Source organism: Carcharhinus amblyrhynchos, chromosome 11, assembly GCF_965287045.1.
Source record: "Carcharhinus amblyrhynchos chromosome 11, sCarAmb.v2.hapA, whole genome shotgun sequence".
NCBI lineage: Eukaryota > Metazoa > Chordata > Chondrichthyes > Carcharhiniformes > Carcharhinidae > Carcharhinus > Carcharhinus amblyrhynchos.
This window is the reverse complement of record NC_137334.1, coordinates 5,069,278-5,086,513: the sequence shown is the minus strand read 5'-3', so window position 1 is coordinate 5,086,513 and position 17,236 is coordinate 5,069,278. Positions and strand designations below refer to the sequence as shown.

Sequence of the window (17,236 nt, the reverse complement as noted above, 5' to 3'; positions counted from 1 at the left end):
GAGCAGGTTTAACTTTTCTAGAACGTTTTCAGTTTTCTTAAATGCAATACCCTTCTCTTAATTTCTTCTTTTCTACAGCCCTTTTAAAAAGTGAACTACATGCATGTTGTCCAGGGGCGAGCAAGACTCACAGAACAGAATTCTTCATTGGCCTTGAGCGTGATTTTACAAGCCTCGCCCGAGCGAGTCGTAAAATCCTGGCCATTGTCTCTTATTCAGTACATACAAACAGTACCTTCAAATTCAAAGGTCTAAGTTTAATTTTGAAGGATTTATGTGAATTTTATACTAGTACTTCATAGAGTTGTTTCTTCAAATAACCGTGTTCAGTTGGTACATCGGTTGACCCAGAGATTGTCGCACACTATTGCATGCTGCTTTTGGTTGTCTCTCAATTCAAGAATGACATCTACTTGTAAGAGGGCGAAATCTTACCAAAAAATGGCAGTGTGGTTCCGGCAAGAAAAACTGAGTTTTTGTCTCTCTAGATCTTATTACACTCTGCCACAAAAAAACAAGTAGGCGAGTTTCATGCCATCAAGTAGGGGGCAGAGACCTCAACATGCCGGCAAAACCCAGCTGCACTGTGTTCAGGGCACGATGTTTAAAGGGCATCCTGAGCAGAGCAAAGAAGGACCTCTCCCCCAGCCCACCACAGAGGTTTCAGGGGCTCCCCAATATTGATTATGTCACCAGTGAGGGGCAGGCAAAATTAGGTGACTTCTGGGGTTTTGTCAAATCTTGACCCCCTACCACCATACCCGTGGATGGTGAGTGTGGGCTCAAGATCATCCCACGGTCTTATAAACAATTTAGAGACTTCACATTCCAGAGACTATAGGGTGATTTTCCCATCATGCCCCTTTGGCTGATGGGCAGAACCAGCCAGTAAGATCATGAGAGAGCCAAAAAATCCAGTTCGCACCCGATTTCTCACTTCTCGCGATCTTACTAGCACAAAGATATCCAGCATGATCAGCCACATGCCCATTTCTGGCATTAGGCTGAATAAATTATTTATATTCAACGTTGGTATAATTTAAAAGTAATATGCAAGTCCGGGACACTATCGTCTGGGCTCACGTCTCTGTGGCCTTGCCGGGAGAGGTTCTCTCCCTCAAGAAGGAGCTGGTGCCCAGCAACAGGGACCAGACATAATGGCCTCACCAGTAGAACTGGAGGCCATTGAAGCCTCCCAAGACTCAACAGAAGGGGTTGGTTTCCCTTTGGCAGTGTCGGCCTTGCACCCTGACATTGCCCACCAGACAGTCTGACACTGCCCACCACACACTGGGCAGTGTCAATAGGGCAAGTGCACAAGGGGGCACGGCTGTCTGGGGGTGGGGCCAGATCAGGGGAGGCTGATTGGTGGTGGGGTGAGGGATGGAGGACTGCTGCAGTTGCAATTAGTGGTCGGAGGGAGGGGGGATTGTTCTGGGTGAGGGCAGTTGCAGGAGTCGATCAGTCCAGGTTGGGGTGGGGGGCATGGGAGTCAAACTGTCTCGGCGGGGGTTCACGAGAGGCTGTGGTAGCTGGAGGAGTGCCATGTTTAGGCCATGGAAGCTGGCTGAAAGAAGCAGAGGCTGAGTGACAGGTCTCTCTGCTCTCAAAGAAGAGGGACCTGCGCATGTGCCATAGCACCCTTTGCTGCTGTGAGCCAGTGTTCAGGTGATTACGTCCTCCTGCAGGCGAAAAATGGTTTTTAAGGTTTTTTGATGCACTTAGTGCATAAGATAGCAGATTTGGACTCACCGAAAAAACAGATCTGATACTCTTCCATTTTCATGCTTGTCTTATACTTCAAATTTTTTGTAAAATCGCTCCCTGTAAGTGCAAACCCACTCCCTGGCTGGGATGATGGGATAATTTTCAGGTCCCTAACCCAATACGTTTAAAAGTCCAAAGATGTGTAGGTTAAGTTGATTGGCCATGCTAAAATTGCCACTTAGTGTCCTGAGATTAGATGGATTGGCGGGTAAATATGTAGGGATATGGGGGTTGGGCCCGGGTGGGATTGTGATCGGTGCAGACTCGATGACCTCTTTCTGCACTGTAGGGTTTCTATGATTCTATGGAACACCAGTGAAATTGGAGAATAAGAATGCTGGTCCGAACTGTGTTTTCCTTCTGGGAGGCCCAGCCCACATTGGCATAAAACTGCAACCAGTTTGGGGCAGGTGGGATCCCAGAGGGAATCCCGTCCATGCAACTTAAGGCTCTCCCCTGCATCAGAACCCACTGCGGGGGGGAGCATAATAGTCTGGATATTGTATCAGTGGTTAACTATTCATATAACCTGCTGAGTGGTTCCGGAAGTTTTGGGTAGCCAGTATTTGTAGATTTTTCCCCCATCATTTTATAATTAGATATATTGGAGAAAAGCAGAAAGCTATCCAGGTGGCCTGGCCAACATTCCTCCATCTGCCAACACTGCACTTACTCATACATTCTCCTATGCACTTACTTTATGCAGGTCTCAGCCCATTGGTTTCTAAGTGGAGGCTATTCAAATATGGCAATGTCTTGCACTATATCACCTGTTTAAGCTAAAAACAGAGGGAAAAATTGTAGGAAAATATCAACTTACATTCAGAAAATGAATTTCATGTCCTCAGGATGACCCAAACTATTCAAAGTCAACAAGGTATTAATCTCCCTAACTTAACCACACTCTTTTCCACCAGCTAAAAAATTCAATGTTGATGAAGAAATATGGAGTCAGAAAGCATCATAGCACCAATCACAAAACATGTTAATTTCAGAGAATGGACTTAAGATCCTCGCATTTTAGTTAAATGTGTAAATAAATACCTTGTGTCAAACCTAACAGTGCAAAAGAATTTCCTCTTCTGTTTTTTCAGTTTACAACTGTCTTTCCTTTGAAAGAAACACTGATTTCTACTCCAAACGTATAATGCTCTTTTATCTGAAAAAGTCTGTTCTGCACTCTGAAACGCAGCACAAAGAATCTGTCTTGGGAAGAAACCTGTTTCTAATACTGAAGGTTATAATCACCAAGACTTCAAGAATTAATAATGATCTTCTCCCAGAACAAAAATCAATCAAGTAACACTTCATTATCTACTTCAATAATCAGTCAATGACTGAAATATGGTCAGCTCATTTTATCCAATAATCAGTTCTGTTTAATCTTCGACAGTATCTGTTTACAGTGATTAAGTCAGCCAGAACTATTACAGAAGAAAAATAAAATTTCTAGACACTACAGGTTTAAAGTAAAAGCTGAAGATGCTGGAAGTGCACTGTATCTGAAAGGAAAATAAAAATGATCCCTGAAGACTTTTGTTGCTAAAATTAACATACAACCCTGTGGCACAATACTCTAAAATTACTCTATCATTTTAACAATGATCTTTATAAGAGAGGTTAAAATCTCTTTTGAAATACAGTAGAATGCATTTATAAAACACCATCACCGGGAGGAATGTGCAGACAATAATGTTTCTCATGGTATTTTTTTTCAGTGCAGCTTCATTAAAGGATCCTATCTAGAGTAGTAACCCAACTTTCTCTTTCAAATGCTGTCTAGTAATTATCCAAGCATTTTCTATTTTTGTTCCTAAACAATTATTCTGATTGTTTCCCACAGTATTCCTAGAAAATCAATTTCTGCCTATTGTTTTACTGTTTTGTATATTTTCAGTGCACTGCCAGATGATGTCAGTTTTTAAATCATTCCAAACTGTCCACCCATACTTTTAATTAACCTAAATAGTGGCTTACCACTCAACCACAATAGAGATTTTCAATGCTTGGGCTTTTGATATGGCACCAGAATAAAAAATGAACAGAGTATATCTTGGACAATTTTGCACATCCCAAGTTAATGTTGTTGTAAGTGAGATTCTACCCCAATCTCATTGAGAAGTTTCATGACTAAAATCTCAAATTATCTGCCATCAAAATAAATGTATTCACTTAATTCTGTGAAACGCAGTAGAACAAATCATCGATGTGAGAGTAAGAGAATAGTTGAGAAATTGTGACCAGAACGTAGTTCGGTTCGATGTAAGAATAGAAAAGGATAATGCCGAATCAAAAGTAAGGGTACTGGAGTAGCAAAAAGTACAGTTCATAAGGTATGTGATTGGTTCCAAACTAACTGTGCAGAAAGGATAGTAAACTGGAATAAACCAGCAGTGAGGAGGTGAAGAGCAAAATAAACAGAAAATGATACAAGTATTTGTATGTGACAAAAATAAAAAAAGACAAGTAGCAAACAAGTCTTTAACAAATAAATATAAAAGAATAGAGAGGAATGGACTGCTCAAGGAAGAGGGGGGAAAGCTAATTGTAGCGGCTGAAGGTCTGTCAGGAATATGGAATAAACAATTTGTCTTTATAAATGATGGTGAAAGTGAGAATTTGGGTAAACTAGAACAGGATGCAAATGTCTCATGGAATAGAAATAATGTAATATATCTGTTCAAGAAAGTACACCTTAGTTAGTCCAAGATTTTTTGACAAAAAAGTTAGATTCCGTAAAGTTATGTGGGGTGTTTTTCCCCAAAACAATTTAAATGCCCAATGGGTGGGAAAATGGGAGATTTTCACACCCATTTATTGGTTGTACTTAGTGGGATGGATTTTGCCAGGGGATTAACACCAGCAAGGTAGGATAGGGCCCAATCCTGTCCAAGAGGCTGGCATCAGCATACTGAGCGGGCCACTGCGCAAGCGCCAAGCTGTCAATGGGGAGATTGATGCATGTGCACTGACACCCCCACCCCCACCCCATCATCACCACCGGCCTCCCAATCACTGGCCTCTGATTTCTTCCCTGAAGCCCCTCCGATCGCTGGCTTCTCTGACCACCCCCTCGAACACTGACCTCTATGACCCCCTGCCCGAATTGCTGACTTCCCTGCACGCCCTCAGGCAATCAGGTGACGAAGAGGCAGAGTCCCGAAAGCTAATGGCGTTTGCTTCCAAATAAACCTGTTGGACTTTAACTTGGTGCTGTGAGACTTCTTACTGTACCTCTCCATACCATGGAGCGGTGTTGGCTCATGCAATGGATAATGGACCTGAAAGGCCAATGAGGTATGTCTCATGAACCCTGTTGGAAGCTGAAGAAGGCTATTTGCAAATTGAAAGAAGAATTATCAATAATGTTTGGTGTCAAGAAATTCCACTAGTATTTGTACGGTAGATACTTTATCACTTTCTGGTCACAAATCGCCTTTGCATTTTTATAAAGAAGATAACTGCATCGGCAAGAATTCAGCAATGAACATTGATCTTCTTCGTTTATGAATATCCCTTCAAGCACCAGTGTGGAGCGCACATTTTGTCTTAGTCTCCTACCTTTACTCTCCCAGTACCACAGGAAATTGCCATGGCATTGAATTTCCTGGACACATTGCCAGTGTTGGCAAAACAGATCAAGTACTGGACTAGTTGGGATCCACTACTGTCCAAAGTGAAGCACAGTATAACTAATGGGTTGGGATAATGAGCCAGTTTCTGAAGAGATGAAACCAAATTTTCTCCAAAAAGATGAATTGAGTCGCCAAGATGGCATCATACTTTGGGGAGCAAGAGTAGCAGGAAGCGAGTTGCTCCTGGCTAAAATACATAGTGCCCATCTGGTTATATTTAAGGACAGGATGCTTGCCAGGAGTTTTGTCTTCTGGCCTGGCATTGATGCTGAAATTGAGAGCCTAATCAAACACTGTGCAAATCGCAGTAAGGTTATCTGCTTCAGCCCCACTGCACCATTGGGAGTGTCCTGGCAAGCTGTGAGAACGAGTTCATATTAATTATGTTGGTCCACTCATGGGCACAATGTTTTTACTCCTTGTCGCTGAACATTCAAAGTGGATGGAGTATACGAGGTAAAGTCTCTGACATTGCACACCACAATTGAGAAATAACAGCAATATTTTTCCACCCACAAAAGCCTGAAGTCACAGGCCCATAGCTTGCAATTAGCTGCCATGAGCCACCAAAGATAGAAGATCTTTTTGCCCACTTGCCTGTGCTGAAAAATTGCATTCAAACTCCCGACGGAAGCAGCAACCTTTGGCCTTCAGCGGGACAATTTGCACAGGCCCTAGTGCAGCACAAGAGGACTCTAATCAAGCCCCCTCAGAATGGGGCTAGATTGAGAATACCCATTAAGGTCCAGCAGCTTCAAAGTTAAGGTGAGAGATCTAAAAGATTTCCTGCTATAAATAAGGTATTTTTTTTTGCTATTTCTTTTAAACAATTAATTTGATTTGATTTATTTTGATTTAATTTATTGTTGTTACATGTATTAGTATACAGTGAAAAGTGTTGTTTCTTGCATGCTATACAAACAAAGTATACCGTACATTGAGAAGGAAAGGAGAGGGTGCAGAATATAATGTTACAATAATCTGTTGTTATTGGCTCATTTAAAATGTAATTTGTAATTTTACTTTGAACAGGAATATTATTTGATATGTATAAATAAACATAGGTTTTGCTATTTATTTTAAATCTGTGAAACTACTATTTAAATCTACATTATATCATTATATAACTTCACATGTGACATGCTTATAAGTTTTAATTTAGAATATGGAAACAAAGTCAGAACTTCTCGGACCATGATTTGGACACGTTATTGCATGAGATTGAGCAGAGTTCACATTTTGGGTCATGGAGATTTGGACTTAAAAATTGTACATTTTACGTGTAGCCTGATTCTTATTGAAGCCTCAAAAGAACTTGAGTTAAAAACCAAGCTAAAAATGTAATGTAGCTGTAGTGGTGGAACATGACTTCAGATTTTCAATCTGCACTGGATTCTGTCACACCCATCATACAGAGCGTTCACATCAGCTTATAGGGGATCTGCATATGTCATCTTAAGGAGTATACTTTCCTAAAGCATTTAAACTAGACACGTTGCATATTTCCCACTGTAAATGTAGAATTCATTTTACCAAGAAACTTCTAAGGATCAACACTGCATCAGGGAGACTCTTAAAATTGGGATAAACACTGCTTAAAATGCATAGCAAAATCCAAATGAAACTTATTCCAGACACGCTAACATTCACCTTGTTATATATGAATGTACTTTTTTACTGGAGTTTTAGTATGTCATGACAAAGTTGTAAATTTTTTTTATAAATCTTTCTTTCACTTTCTGTGCACTACATATAATTTTAAACATATTTTAAAAATATTTTCAAAAATACGAACACACCCAAGAATGCCTGCTGCATCTTTTTCACTGGATGAAGCTATGTGAATTTTAGAAGGGTTTATGTGGGTCCCTGGAGTCATTGTATCCAGAACTGGACCTCTGCCTTATCAAGTGGATGTAGAAGGAAAGGTTGTCCAAAAACACTTCAACCATTTGAGAGAGCAAGAGTTGCCCCAGCAGCCAGTACTGCCATCTGAAACTATACTGCCATCTGGGAATGTTGTTAACTATCGCAAACATTGAAGTATCAGGTCATCCTGTTACAGGTATACCTGACGATCCTGTAGAAACAGATGGAACTAAGATGCCTTTGCTTGAAGAGACACCTCTGATTGTAGTTTCTACTGGTAGCATCCCAGACAGAGGAGTTACTTCACTGCACTTGGAATCAGAAACCACTCAAAGGACTTAATTTATAATGGACTCTATTCATGTACAAAATATTTAATTATCTGGGACTGTGTAAATTGAGTGTTGCATTTGTATAAAGGGAGTTAGAGGAGGAGTGATGTGGTAATTGCCCCTTTAAGGATCACTCTATAGAATGAGGTTCACATGACCCAAGAAAGCAGTTGGCGAGCAGGGTGGGGGATCATTCTGATAAGCAGGGCTGTTTCAGAAGATTGCCACAGGCTGCAAGTCTCTGAATAGCCTTTACCTGCAAATAATTGTGTTGGTGTTTTTCCCTTAACTGATGAACAAGAATTATTACAACATGTCTATGAAGAAGGGAAAGGGTTAATGAATTTAATGCATTTTGTACCTAGCATATATCACAAACATAATCCTTCCTCATGGCTGATCTCCTCAAGCTTATACTGTTCCTGGCATTACTACATGTTTTCCTCACTTGCTCATGTCTTTCATTTTTTCACATTCATTTCCATGAAGACAGATAGTTAAATGTGAATATTATTTTACAGACATTGCTAACCTTACCTGTTTGTACTAGCTAAGTATAGTTAAACAGCTGCAGATGGTAGAATGTGATAACAGCTATTTAACACGTCTCCTGCTGGGAAGCCGCGACCACACAAGTTACTTCAATGAAGAAGCTGCCAAAGCAGCTGGAAAAGCTGTGGATTGTGACTGTACCGATGTCTGCATCGTGACTGAAGCTGCCAGACGAACTGTGGGTCCTGGCTGAAGCCAGGGGTTGCATCATGACTGGAATTGGAAGCGTTGCGAGTCCTGACTGATACCAGGGTTTGCTTTGTGACTGGTGCTGAGAGTCATGATGTATAAATACCCCCACAGTTCTTTGTGTTCAGTGAGAAACCTGGTAAATCGCTGTTAGGTGCCAGGTCTCTCCCAAAAGCTTTTGTAATAAAACTACTGTACTTTGACTCACTAACAGCCACACAGGTGTCCTTTACCTACATCATCTGTGTATAATTTTCACTGCACACATGTTACACCTCATAATACCTAAGGCCCAAACGAATTGTGGAGGATGTAGACTGAATCATCGTGTCTACATGATGACACAGTCATGTCTAATGTCATGTGGTGAGAGCATGCCAGATTTCCCTGGGACCTCAAGCAGAGCACAAGTGTTTTCATACAGCTGTAGAGTTAGTAAGGTAAACTTACTGTTACTGCAGTTCTTTTTGCTGTCAGTGTTACAGTGAACCACAGAAAACTGCAGTTACCCAGAAGATGGAAGTAGTTTTAATTTTTTCAACTTTATTAACAATTGACTTAATTTATAATGGACTCTATTCATGTACTAAATATTTAATTATCTGGGACTGTGTAAATTGAGTATTAACACTTGTTAATATTGAACTATCAGAAGTTTGCGATTTTAATCGCATTTTCGGTTGGCTCCTATAGCAGCGCAATTGCCAATTGGAAGTTTGCATTTCCCGGGTAATTGCTGCATAAATTTTACCTGGAAACATCCATGGGGTGGGTTCCTCAGCACAACTTTAGTGTGCCGCTCCCACTAGTTACACTGCCCTAGAGTTTGCCAATTACACCAAAAATGTTTTATTGAAAGAAGTTACAGAACAATTGCGAAGTTTGATGTGTGAATTGAACTGACGAGGCACTCAGGCTAGATCAAGTGCTAGCTTTGACATATTGGAGTTAAGTGTCATACTGAAACACCCTGAAGTAGAGAATGTTTTAAGGGCAAATAAAATATTAAAATTAAATTTGGAGAAATGCATACATAAATTCCCATCCTTAGGTGACTCTGAGAACATGAAACTGTTTATTTTTAGTAATGCTTCACACAGTAATCTTCCTGATCGGTTTTCTAGTACAGTTCTTATGGGCCAAAATTAAAAATGTTACCCTTTAGCTTGGAAAAGTAAGAAAAGAAGAAAGGGCTGTTAACAGCTAGTATGTATGTTAGTAAAGCATGTTAGCAGCTAAAATACGAGTTGTTTGTGGAGGCTGTGGATTCTGTTTGTCAAATATTTTAAATGAGATTCTGTGGAATGGACATACTGAAGTTAGTATACCCATTGAATGTTATGTGAATAGTTGTTTGTTGTGAGACAATTTGCATCCAGTGAAAAATGTGAGTGATGTTGAACTTGCTGGCTTATTTTACAAATATAAATTTGAGTACAAAGAAATTGTCAGGAGTCCTAGAGGAAGGGCACCTCGCTTTGTAGACAATAATGAAAGCTTTTATTTTAATTTGATTAGGAGTTATAGTTGTACGTATTAGGTCTAATTTTTATTAAGAGAGAAGATAATTTGTTAACTGCATATTAATTATGTTTAGTTGTGTTGTGCCTGCCGCACAGTCTGTTTTAACCCTTGTATGGTAGACAAATAACTATGAGTAGACGTCTGGTTGGTTCAATCAACATTTTTGACATATAATCAATCATCACCCACCCAACCAACAATAAGTTATCTTTGCAGAAAATACAAGAATTCCAGTCCAGTACAAGATCTTGACTTAACTTTGCGTGACTGGCAAGTACCCAAGCAGATATTGGCCTTTATCTGTGCGCTGGTCTTGGTCGTCCTCTGCGTAGTCTGGTCCTTTGGTCTGGTCTAACATTTTGACTCTGGTCTTCCTTCCTTCTCGGCTGCGGTGGCTCTCCTCGTGCTGGTCGTTGCTGGTGATGGGTCACTAGTGTTGTAGTTTGTTTGTGGGGTCAGAGAGAGAGAGAGATTCTTGGTGGTGCAGCACCTTTTATACCCTGTTGAGTTTGGCGCTCCTTTTGGCCATTGCCAATCAATCGATCAGGACTTGCAGGTGCTTGGGGGCACGTAGGTGTCACACCTCCCTCTCAAATAAGGGGTTACGGCACCCTTCTATCTGGTAAACAATCCAGTTTGACCAGAAAGTCTGTTTTGTCTTGGAGATGACCCATATCTTGTGTATTCACTCGTCTGGGTTGCAGCCTGTTTATCTCTGTCTTTTAGGCTGCAGCCTGTCGTTTCAGTTTTTGCCCAGTTGTCCCAGAGTGCTTTACAAATCGCCATTTCAGATGGCCCATTTGGCCACAGTAGTATTCAGGTGGTGGGCATTAACTAGTAATTCACCTGAGTCCCTTTATAATGAAAATAGATTAAAACTGTTGTTGTGGACTAGGGGTTATATACTTGTAATATATAATTATTTAAAATAAATATAAAATGTGTAAAGATTGGTTCCGCATCTATCCTTCATCAACTAGCATTATGCAATAAAAACATGTGGCACTTAGGGTCACCTTCATGATAAGGCCTGGCCAAGTAGCAAGTCTGACTAAGCTTTTGATCTCTATGCAGCTCAGTGTCACATTTTTTCTGATGATTTTCCTGCAAAGTTCCTTGGTGTGTTTTATTCTATGAAAAGTGCTATATAAATGTCAGCTGTTGTTTCTTACTAAGGCATCTTCCCTTTACGAATGCATTCTTTTCATGCTTTTATTTAATTTTGCTGCCAGCTACCAGGCTGACCACTAGAGAATTCCATCTCAATAGGAGTGGAATAAGAGGTTTAACTACCAAAGCCAACCTGTATTCCAGCTAGAAAAATAAAAATCACCCATCCATCTGAGCAGTGGTTGTTGGAATGGAACACCAATCTCAGCTATAAATTCTTCCTTTGTCATTTGGGCTCATCTGGATTTGGACAAATTTGCCAATATTGTTTAGCTATCTAGGAAGGGACATGGCATTACTTAATGACACCCCCAGACAGAAGCATGCAGAGGCTAAGATTATATGTATGCATTGTCTGGTGTAATGAATGGAGTGTATAACATATGTCAGATGTTTTAAACAGAAACAGCTCATGGTCATGGATTATTGTGTACACACTAAAGAGCAATCAAAGGTCTCTTTCTGTTTCTAAATGATTCCACAATTTTGCTGCAATCAGCACACAGAAGTGTAAGCCTACAATTCCTTCATTCACCATAGAGGGAAGAAAAATTAGGAGCTTTTGGCACACATTTCCTGATAGATATTACTTAAAGTGTTACACCCAGTATTACAGTGATTTAGGATTAAATGTCATACTTCTCTACAAATAATATACTTGTCTCTTTATTTTCAGGTGCATCCTTTTGGTGTCTGCTAGACATTGTCCCAATTAAGAATGAAAAAGGAGAGGTTGTACTCTTCCTGGCTTCACATAAGGACATCACTGATAGCAAGAACAAGCTGTCACCAGAAAGCACAAAAGATCTCGGTAAAGAATGTTTTCTCAAGGGTATACTGACATAGTTGCAAAATACTGACTGTGTAATACAATAAGTACTTCACTGTCCTCGTGTACCAGGTTTATATATTTAAAGGTTCTTTAGACTTTAACTCAGGTTAGTGTAGAATAATTAATACCAGCAAGATTTTTAATGACTATTAATTCATTGCTATCTAAAGAATTAGGAGGTTAAATTGAACGTACAGCAATGCACACTGTGTCAAAAATACAACCTCCACTCCTCTCTGAGGTAGAGAATTCAAAAGATTTAAAACTCTCTGAGAGAAGGAATTCGTCCTCACCTACATCTTAAATTGAAAGCACCACCCCTACCCCACTTCAGGCCCCAATAGGGTATCAGGCTGGCAGTGGCAAGTTGGCACTTGGCCCCAATCACCCCAACCCTCCAGATGATTGCTGGCCCCAATTCCCTCCCCCCTCCTTTTGGCTAGTTGAGCGCTGGCCCTGATATTTCCTCCACACCACACCACACCACACCCCCCCCCCCCACCCCCAAAAAAAATCTCTAATGCAGAGTATCTCTCCTGCCTCCTCGTTATGGCACCACTCCGTTATGGGCCCCTCTTCAGGCCCTGCCCCATCCTCAGTCCCTTCCCCTTTCTAATGGACAAAATCCCATTGTGGTGTGAACCTGATTATGTCATTGGTAAGGACAACGAGAATTGGAAGTTGCAATCTCGCCGGTAGGATTTGCAACTTCTCAGCTTCACTGGATCGTGAGTCCCTGCTGGCATTCCTGCAGATGGCGAGCACAGGCTCAAAATCACTTCCAGTTTCATAATTCCTGTTGCTTGCTCAAACTAGCTAATTAAAAATCTTTTGGATAAGATGTTAAACCAAGATAAAATCCCCCTTTTGAGTGGACATAAAAATTCCAAGTAGTACTATATTGAAGAAGGGCCACAGACATGCTGATGTTGCCACATTATTGATACTGTTGGTCAAGTTAAGTTACTGGTCAGAGATAATCTCAGAATGTTGACATTGGGAGATTCAGTGAAGAAATGTGTAATCATCAATGACCATCCTTACTTACAACCTTATATTGGAGGGAAGGCCATTTAACGACACAGTTGAAGATGGTTGGGCTATGATATTATACAGAAAAATTCATGTAGCAATGTCTAGAATTAAAAATATTGGATTCTATCAACCACAGTCATCCTTTAAACTAGGTATGACTCAAAACAGTGGAGAGTTTTCCTCTTGATTTCCATTGACTTCAACTTTGCTAGAGTATCATGATGCCACAATCAGTCAAATGTTGACCTGATGTGAAGGACAGCCTCTCATACATCACCTCTTGAATTCAGCTCTTCTCTGCATATTAGGATCAAGGCTGTAATGAGGTTAGGAGCCAGTGGCCCTGGTGAAACCCAAACTGAGCATCAGCATACAGGTTGTTGCTGAGTAAGTTCCACTTGATAGCACTGTCAATGACACCTTCCTTCACTTTGTTTATGATTGAGAATAGACCGATGAGGTAGGAAATGGTTAGAGTGGGTTCTACTTTTTATAGAAAGAAATCCCAGAACACCAGTTTAAAGTCCAAACAGGTTTATTTGTAGCAAAAGACGCAAGCTTTCAGGACAGCCTGTCCCTTCGTTCTCCCAGCCACCTGACGAAGGGATAGGCTGTCCCAAAAGCTTGCATCTTTTGCTACAAATAAACCTGTTTGGACTTTAAACTGGTGTTCTGGGATTTCTTTCTGTTTTACCCCAGTCCAATGCCAGCATCTCCACATGTCTACTCTTTATAGACAGGGCAAATTTCAATATTGCTGCATAGATGCCAGTGCTGTAGCTGCACAGAAACAGCTTGGCTAGGGTTTGCAGTTAGTTCTCAAGCACCAGGATTCTGTCAGGGCCCATAGCTTTCGTTCTACACAGTGCCTTCAGTCATTTCTTGATATCACATGGAGTAAATCAAATTCTGTAAAGACTCTCTGTGATGTTGGGGAGTTCAAGAGGAAGACAAGATGGATCTACCAATGAGCACTTTCAGCTAAAGATATTTGCAAATAATTCAACTTTTTTTTTTGCACTGATGTGCTGGACTACATCACCAGTGAGGGTGGAAATATTTGTGGGACCACCTCTCTGTCCCCTCCGCCACTTCTCTGGTTAGCTGTTTTATTGTCCACCACCGTTCATGAATGGATGTTTAAAAGTTTATTTGTTAGTGTCACGTGCAGACTTACATTAACACTGCAATAAAGTTACTATGAAAATCCCTGAATCGCCACACTCTGGCACCTGTTCAGAAACACTAAGGGAGAATTTAGCATGGCCAATTCACCTGACCAGCTCGTCTCTTGGACTGTGGGAGGAAACTGGAACACCCAGAGGAACCCCATGCAGACACAGGGAGAATGTGCAGACTCCGCACAGACAGTGAGCCAAGCCGGGAATTGAATACAGGTACTGTGGAGAAGCAGTGCAACAACTGTGCCACCAAAATTTCAGGGCTTTTACCTGATATGTTGGTTGTGGGATTAGCTCTGTCCATAGCATGTTGCTTCCCTTAAATAATATGTACTTACTCCTTTGTTATAGCTTCACCACATTAATACTTCAGTTTTTGATATTCCTAGTGCTGTTTTCCAGTCTGTACTTTATTGAATCAGACTGGTCACCTAACCTGGTAGTAATGATAGAGTGAAGGAAAAAGCTGAGCCCTAAGATTACAGCTGTTGTTGGACTGTGGTTGAATGAGGAGTCCATAAAGACAGGGGATCCCAACCTGGACATCTCAGAACCAAGAGATGAAGACCAGTCAAATTAATCAGTTGTTCAAACTCTGGGCAATTACAGGCCAACTTGTAACACGGCTTTTCAGCAACTGAAATTCTATACCACTGCCCTCCACCCCGCAAGGCAAAGTAAACTTGGAGGACAACCAAAGTTAGGAATAATAAAGCTTTTATTGAAGTACTATTTCAATCAAACAGTTTTAAATCTACAACAAACCACAAAAAAAGGAATTTTCAAACAAGAAAACATGGATGATGAAGTTCCCGTCCTTCCGCATCGCTGGGCAGCATTTGAATTACTTGAATTCTGACGTTCATGAAAGTTATAACTATTGTCCAATTTAATTATTTTCAATGCTTTACAAAGATGGAATCATTGACAGAAGGCCAGTATTTGTTATGCAACTCAAACTTAGTTATGTTCAAGCTATTCAAAATATTGTTGTGTTAAGAAGTTCAATGCTGCAGCAAGACATGGAGAACATTCAGGTTTTGGCTGATAAGTGGGAAATAACATTTGCATTGCATAATGCTAGACAATGGCTATCTCCAACAGGAAAAAATCTAACCACCTCACCTAGATGAATGTGGTTCTAAGAACACTTGAGATATTTGACACCATCAAGGACAATGCAACCTTCTTGTCTATCTACCAAATAAAACATTCATTTCTTCCACCATTGATATATAGTGGCAGTAATATGTACTATATATAAGATTATTTACAGCTACTCACCCAGACTCTGACGGCAGCAACCTCCAAACCTGCAACCTCGACCACCTAGAAGGACAACGACAGCAGACGTATGGGAATGCCATCACCTGAAAGTTCCCCTCTGAAATAATTCCTCAGAGGCCAGTGTCTCTCTTCCAGATTGTCCTTCAAAATCAAAGGCAAAAGGAATGCATGATCATTCAGCAACATGAATAAATGAAGTCCTCCTTTACCAGTATATTGGAAGCCTAGCAGAAGAAACTTGAAGAAACTCTATTGAATTGCAGGAAAGCTCAAGATAAAGCAAGCAAGCTTTGCAAAGGAAAGGAAAACCTGTTGAAAGACCTTCACACGCTACCAGAATTCCTCAGGTCAAAGTTTGTTCCACTGAAAGATTACAAAAGAAGAGCAAAATAAATTTAATGTCGCTCTGAACAAACTGACAAACCAGTTGGCAGCAATGTTCCATGTCCCAAGTCGAAGTCAAAAGCTACAAGAAACAGATGAAGAGCTGAAAGAGCAGTTGAATGGAAAAGAAAAGGCATTGAAAGGAAAAGCCATAGGGCTTCCCAAGTTGTATACAGAAGAAGAAAAGACAGAAATAAGATCAGAAAATGTAAATTAGACACTGAAGTCCAAGGCAATAGTAGAACGAAAAGCACTGGATGCCTCAGATGTACTGAAAATTATTGAACTGAATGAAACAATTCATAAGTTTGATTTGCAAATTAAACAGCAAATAAATGTTTGGCTGAGTTGTGAAATAAGTGGACATGAAGGCTCCATTTGTGAAACCTATAGTCCAGCAAGAACATGGTGGACATCGTGGAAAAAAAGTTGTGTACTCCAGGAATGAACGGAGTGCACATTCCCCTCAGAAGAAATGGAACAAGCCTACAATGTTCAAAGTACTAGACAAGTTCTAATAAAGAGAACTGCAACTCAAAGGAGAGCAAAATTTAAATCAAATGGAGATAACCAATTACCTGAAACACAGAGTAATACTTTTCCTCCATACTTGACAGATCAAGATATGGAAAATCTGTCAAAGCTCAAGACTGTATGAATTTGTAAAGTGAGAAGTTTGAGTTGGTGAAGAAGGGATAGCAATTAAATATTGTATTGTAATTTCCATTGAATGGGGGGATAACTCCCTTTAGAGAAGGGGGCTGTTTTATTACTTGCCTGCATGCCATTGTACTTGACAGAGCAAGGATTAACAAGGGACTAGAGAATAACACTGCCTACAGTATGCTATATAGAATCACATGCGACAGTGCAGTCCTTAACTGGTCTGACCTACCTGAAATGCCCTGAACTGCTGAAGTGTTCCCCGAGAGGAAGGGAACACTCCTGCCTGGTGATTGTCGAGTGGTGTCCATTCATGAGTTGTCATAGCGTCTGCATGCCCTGCTAATATACCATGCCTCGGCACATCCTTTCCTGTAGCATATCAGGTAGACAATGTTGGCCGAGTCGCATGAATACGTACTGTGTACCTGGTGGAGGGTGTTCTCATGTGATATGGCATCTGTGTCGATGATCCGGCATGTCTTGCAGAGGTTGCTGTGACAGGGTTGTGTGGTGTCGTGGTCACTGTTCTCCTGAATGCTGGGTAGTTTGCTGTGGACAGTGGTCTGTTTGAGGTTGTGCTGTTGTTTGAAGGCAAGTAGTGGGGATGTGGGGATGGCCTTGGCGAGATGTTCATTTTCACTAACGGCATGTTAAAGGCTCCGAAGAAGATTCATAGCTTCTCCGCTCTGTTGGCTATGTCCCGTGTTTGTGTTTGAAGGAAGTCGGTGTGGTTTTTCACTGTGGTGCATCAGAACTGTCGATCAGTGAGTCAAGTGCCATGTCCTGTTCTTACGAGGGCTTCTTCCAGCATCT

General features: G+C 40.8%; 1 protein-coding gene across 1 annotated transcript in view; it reads left to right on the top strand.

Moving 5' to 3' along the window:
* The window catches only part of kcnh3 (potassium voltage-gated channel, subfamily H (eag-related), member 3), a 547,160-nt gene that overhangs the window by 297,704 nt on the left and 232,220 nt on the right, over positions 1 to 17,236 (top strand). The window contains exon 3 of the mRNA XM_080198480.1: positions 11,715 to 11,849. Within this exon, the coding sequence (XP_080054606.1) occupies positions 11,715 to 11,849 (135 nt within the window). The remainder of the gene's footprint in view (positions 1 to 11,714; positions 11,850 to 17,236) is intronic.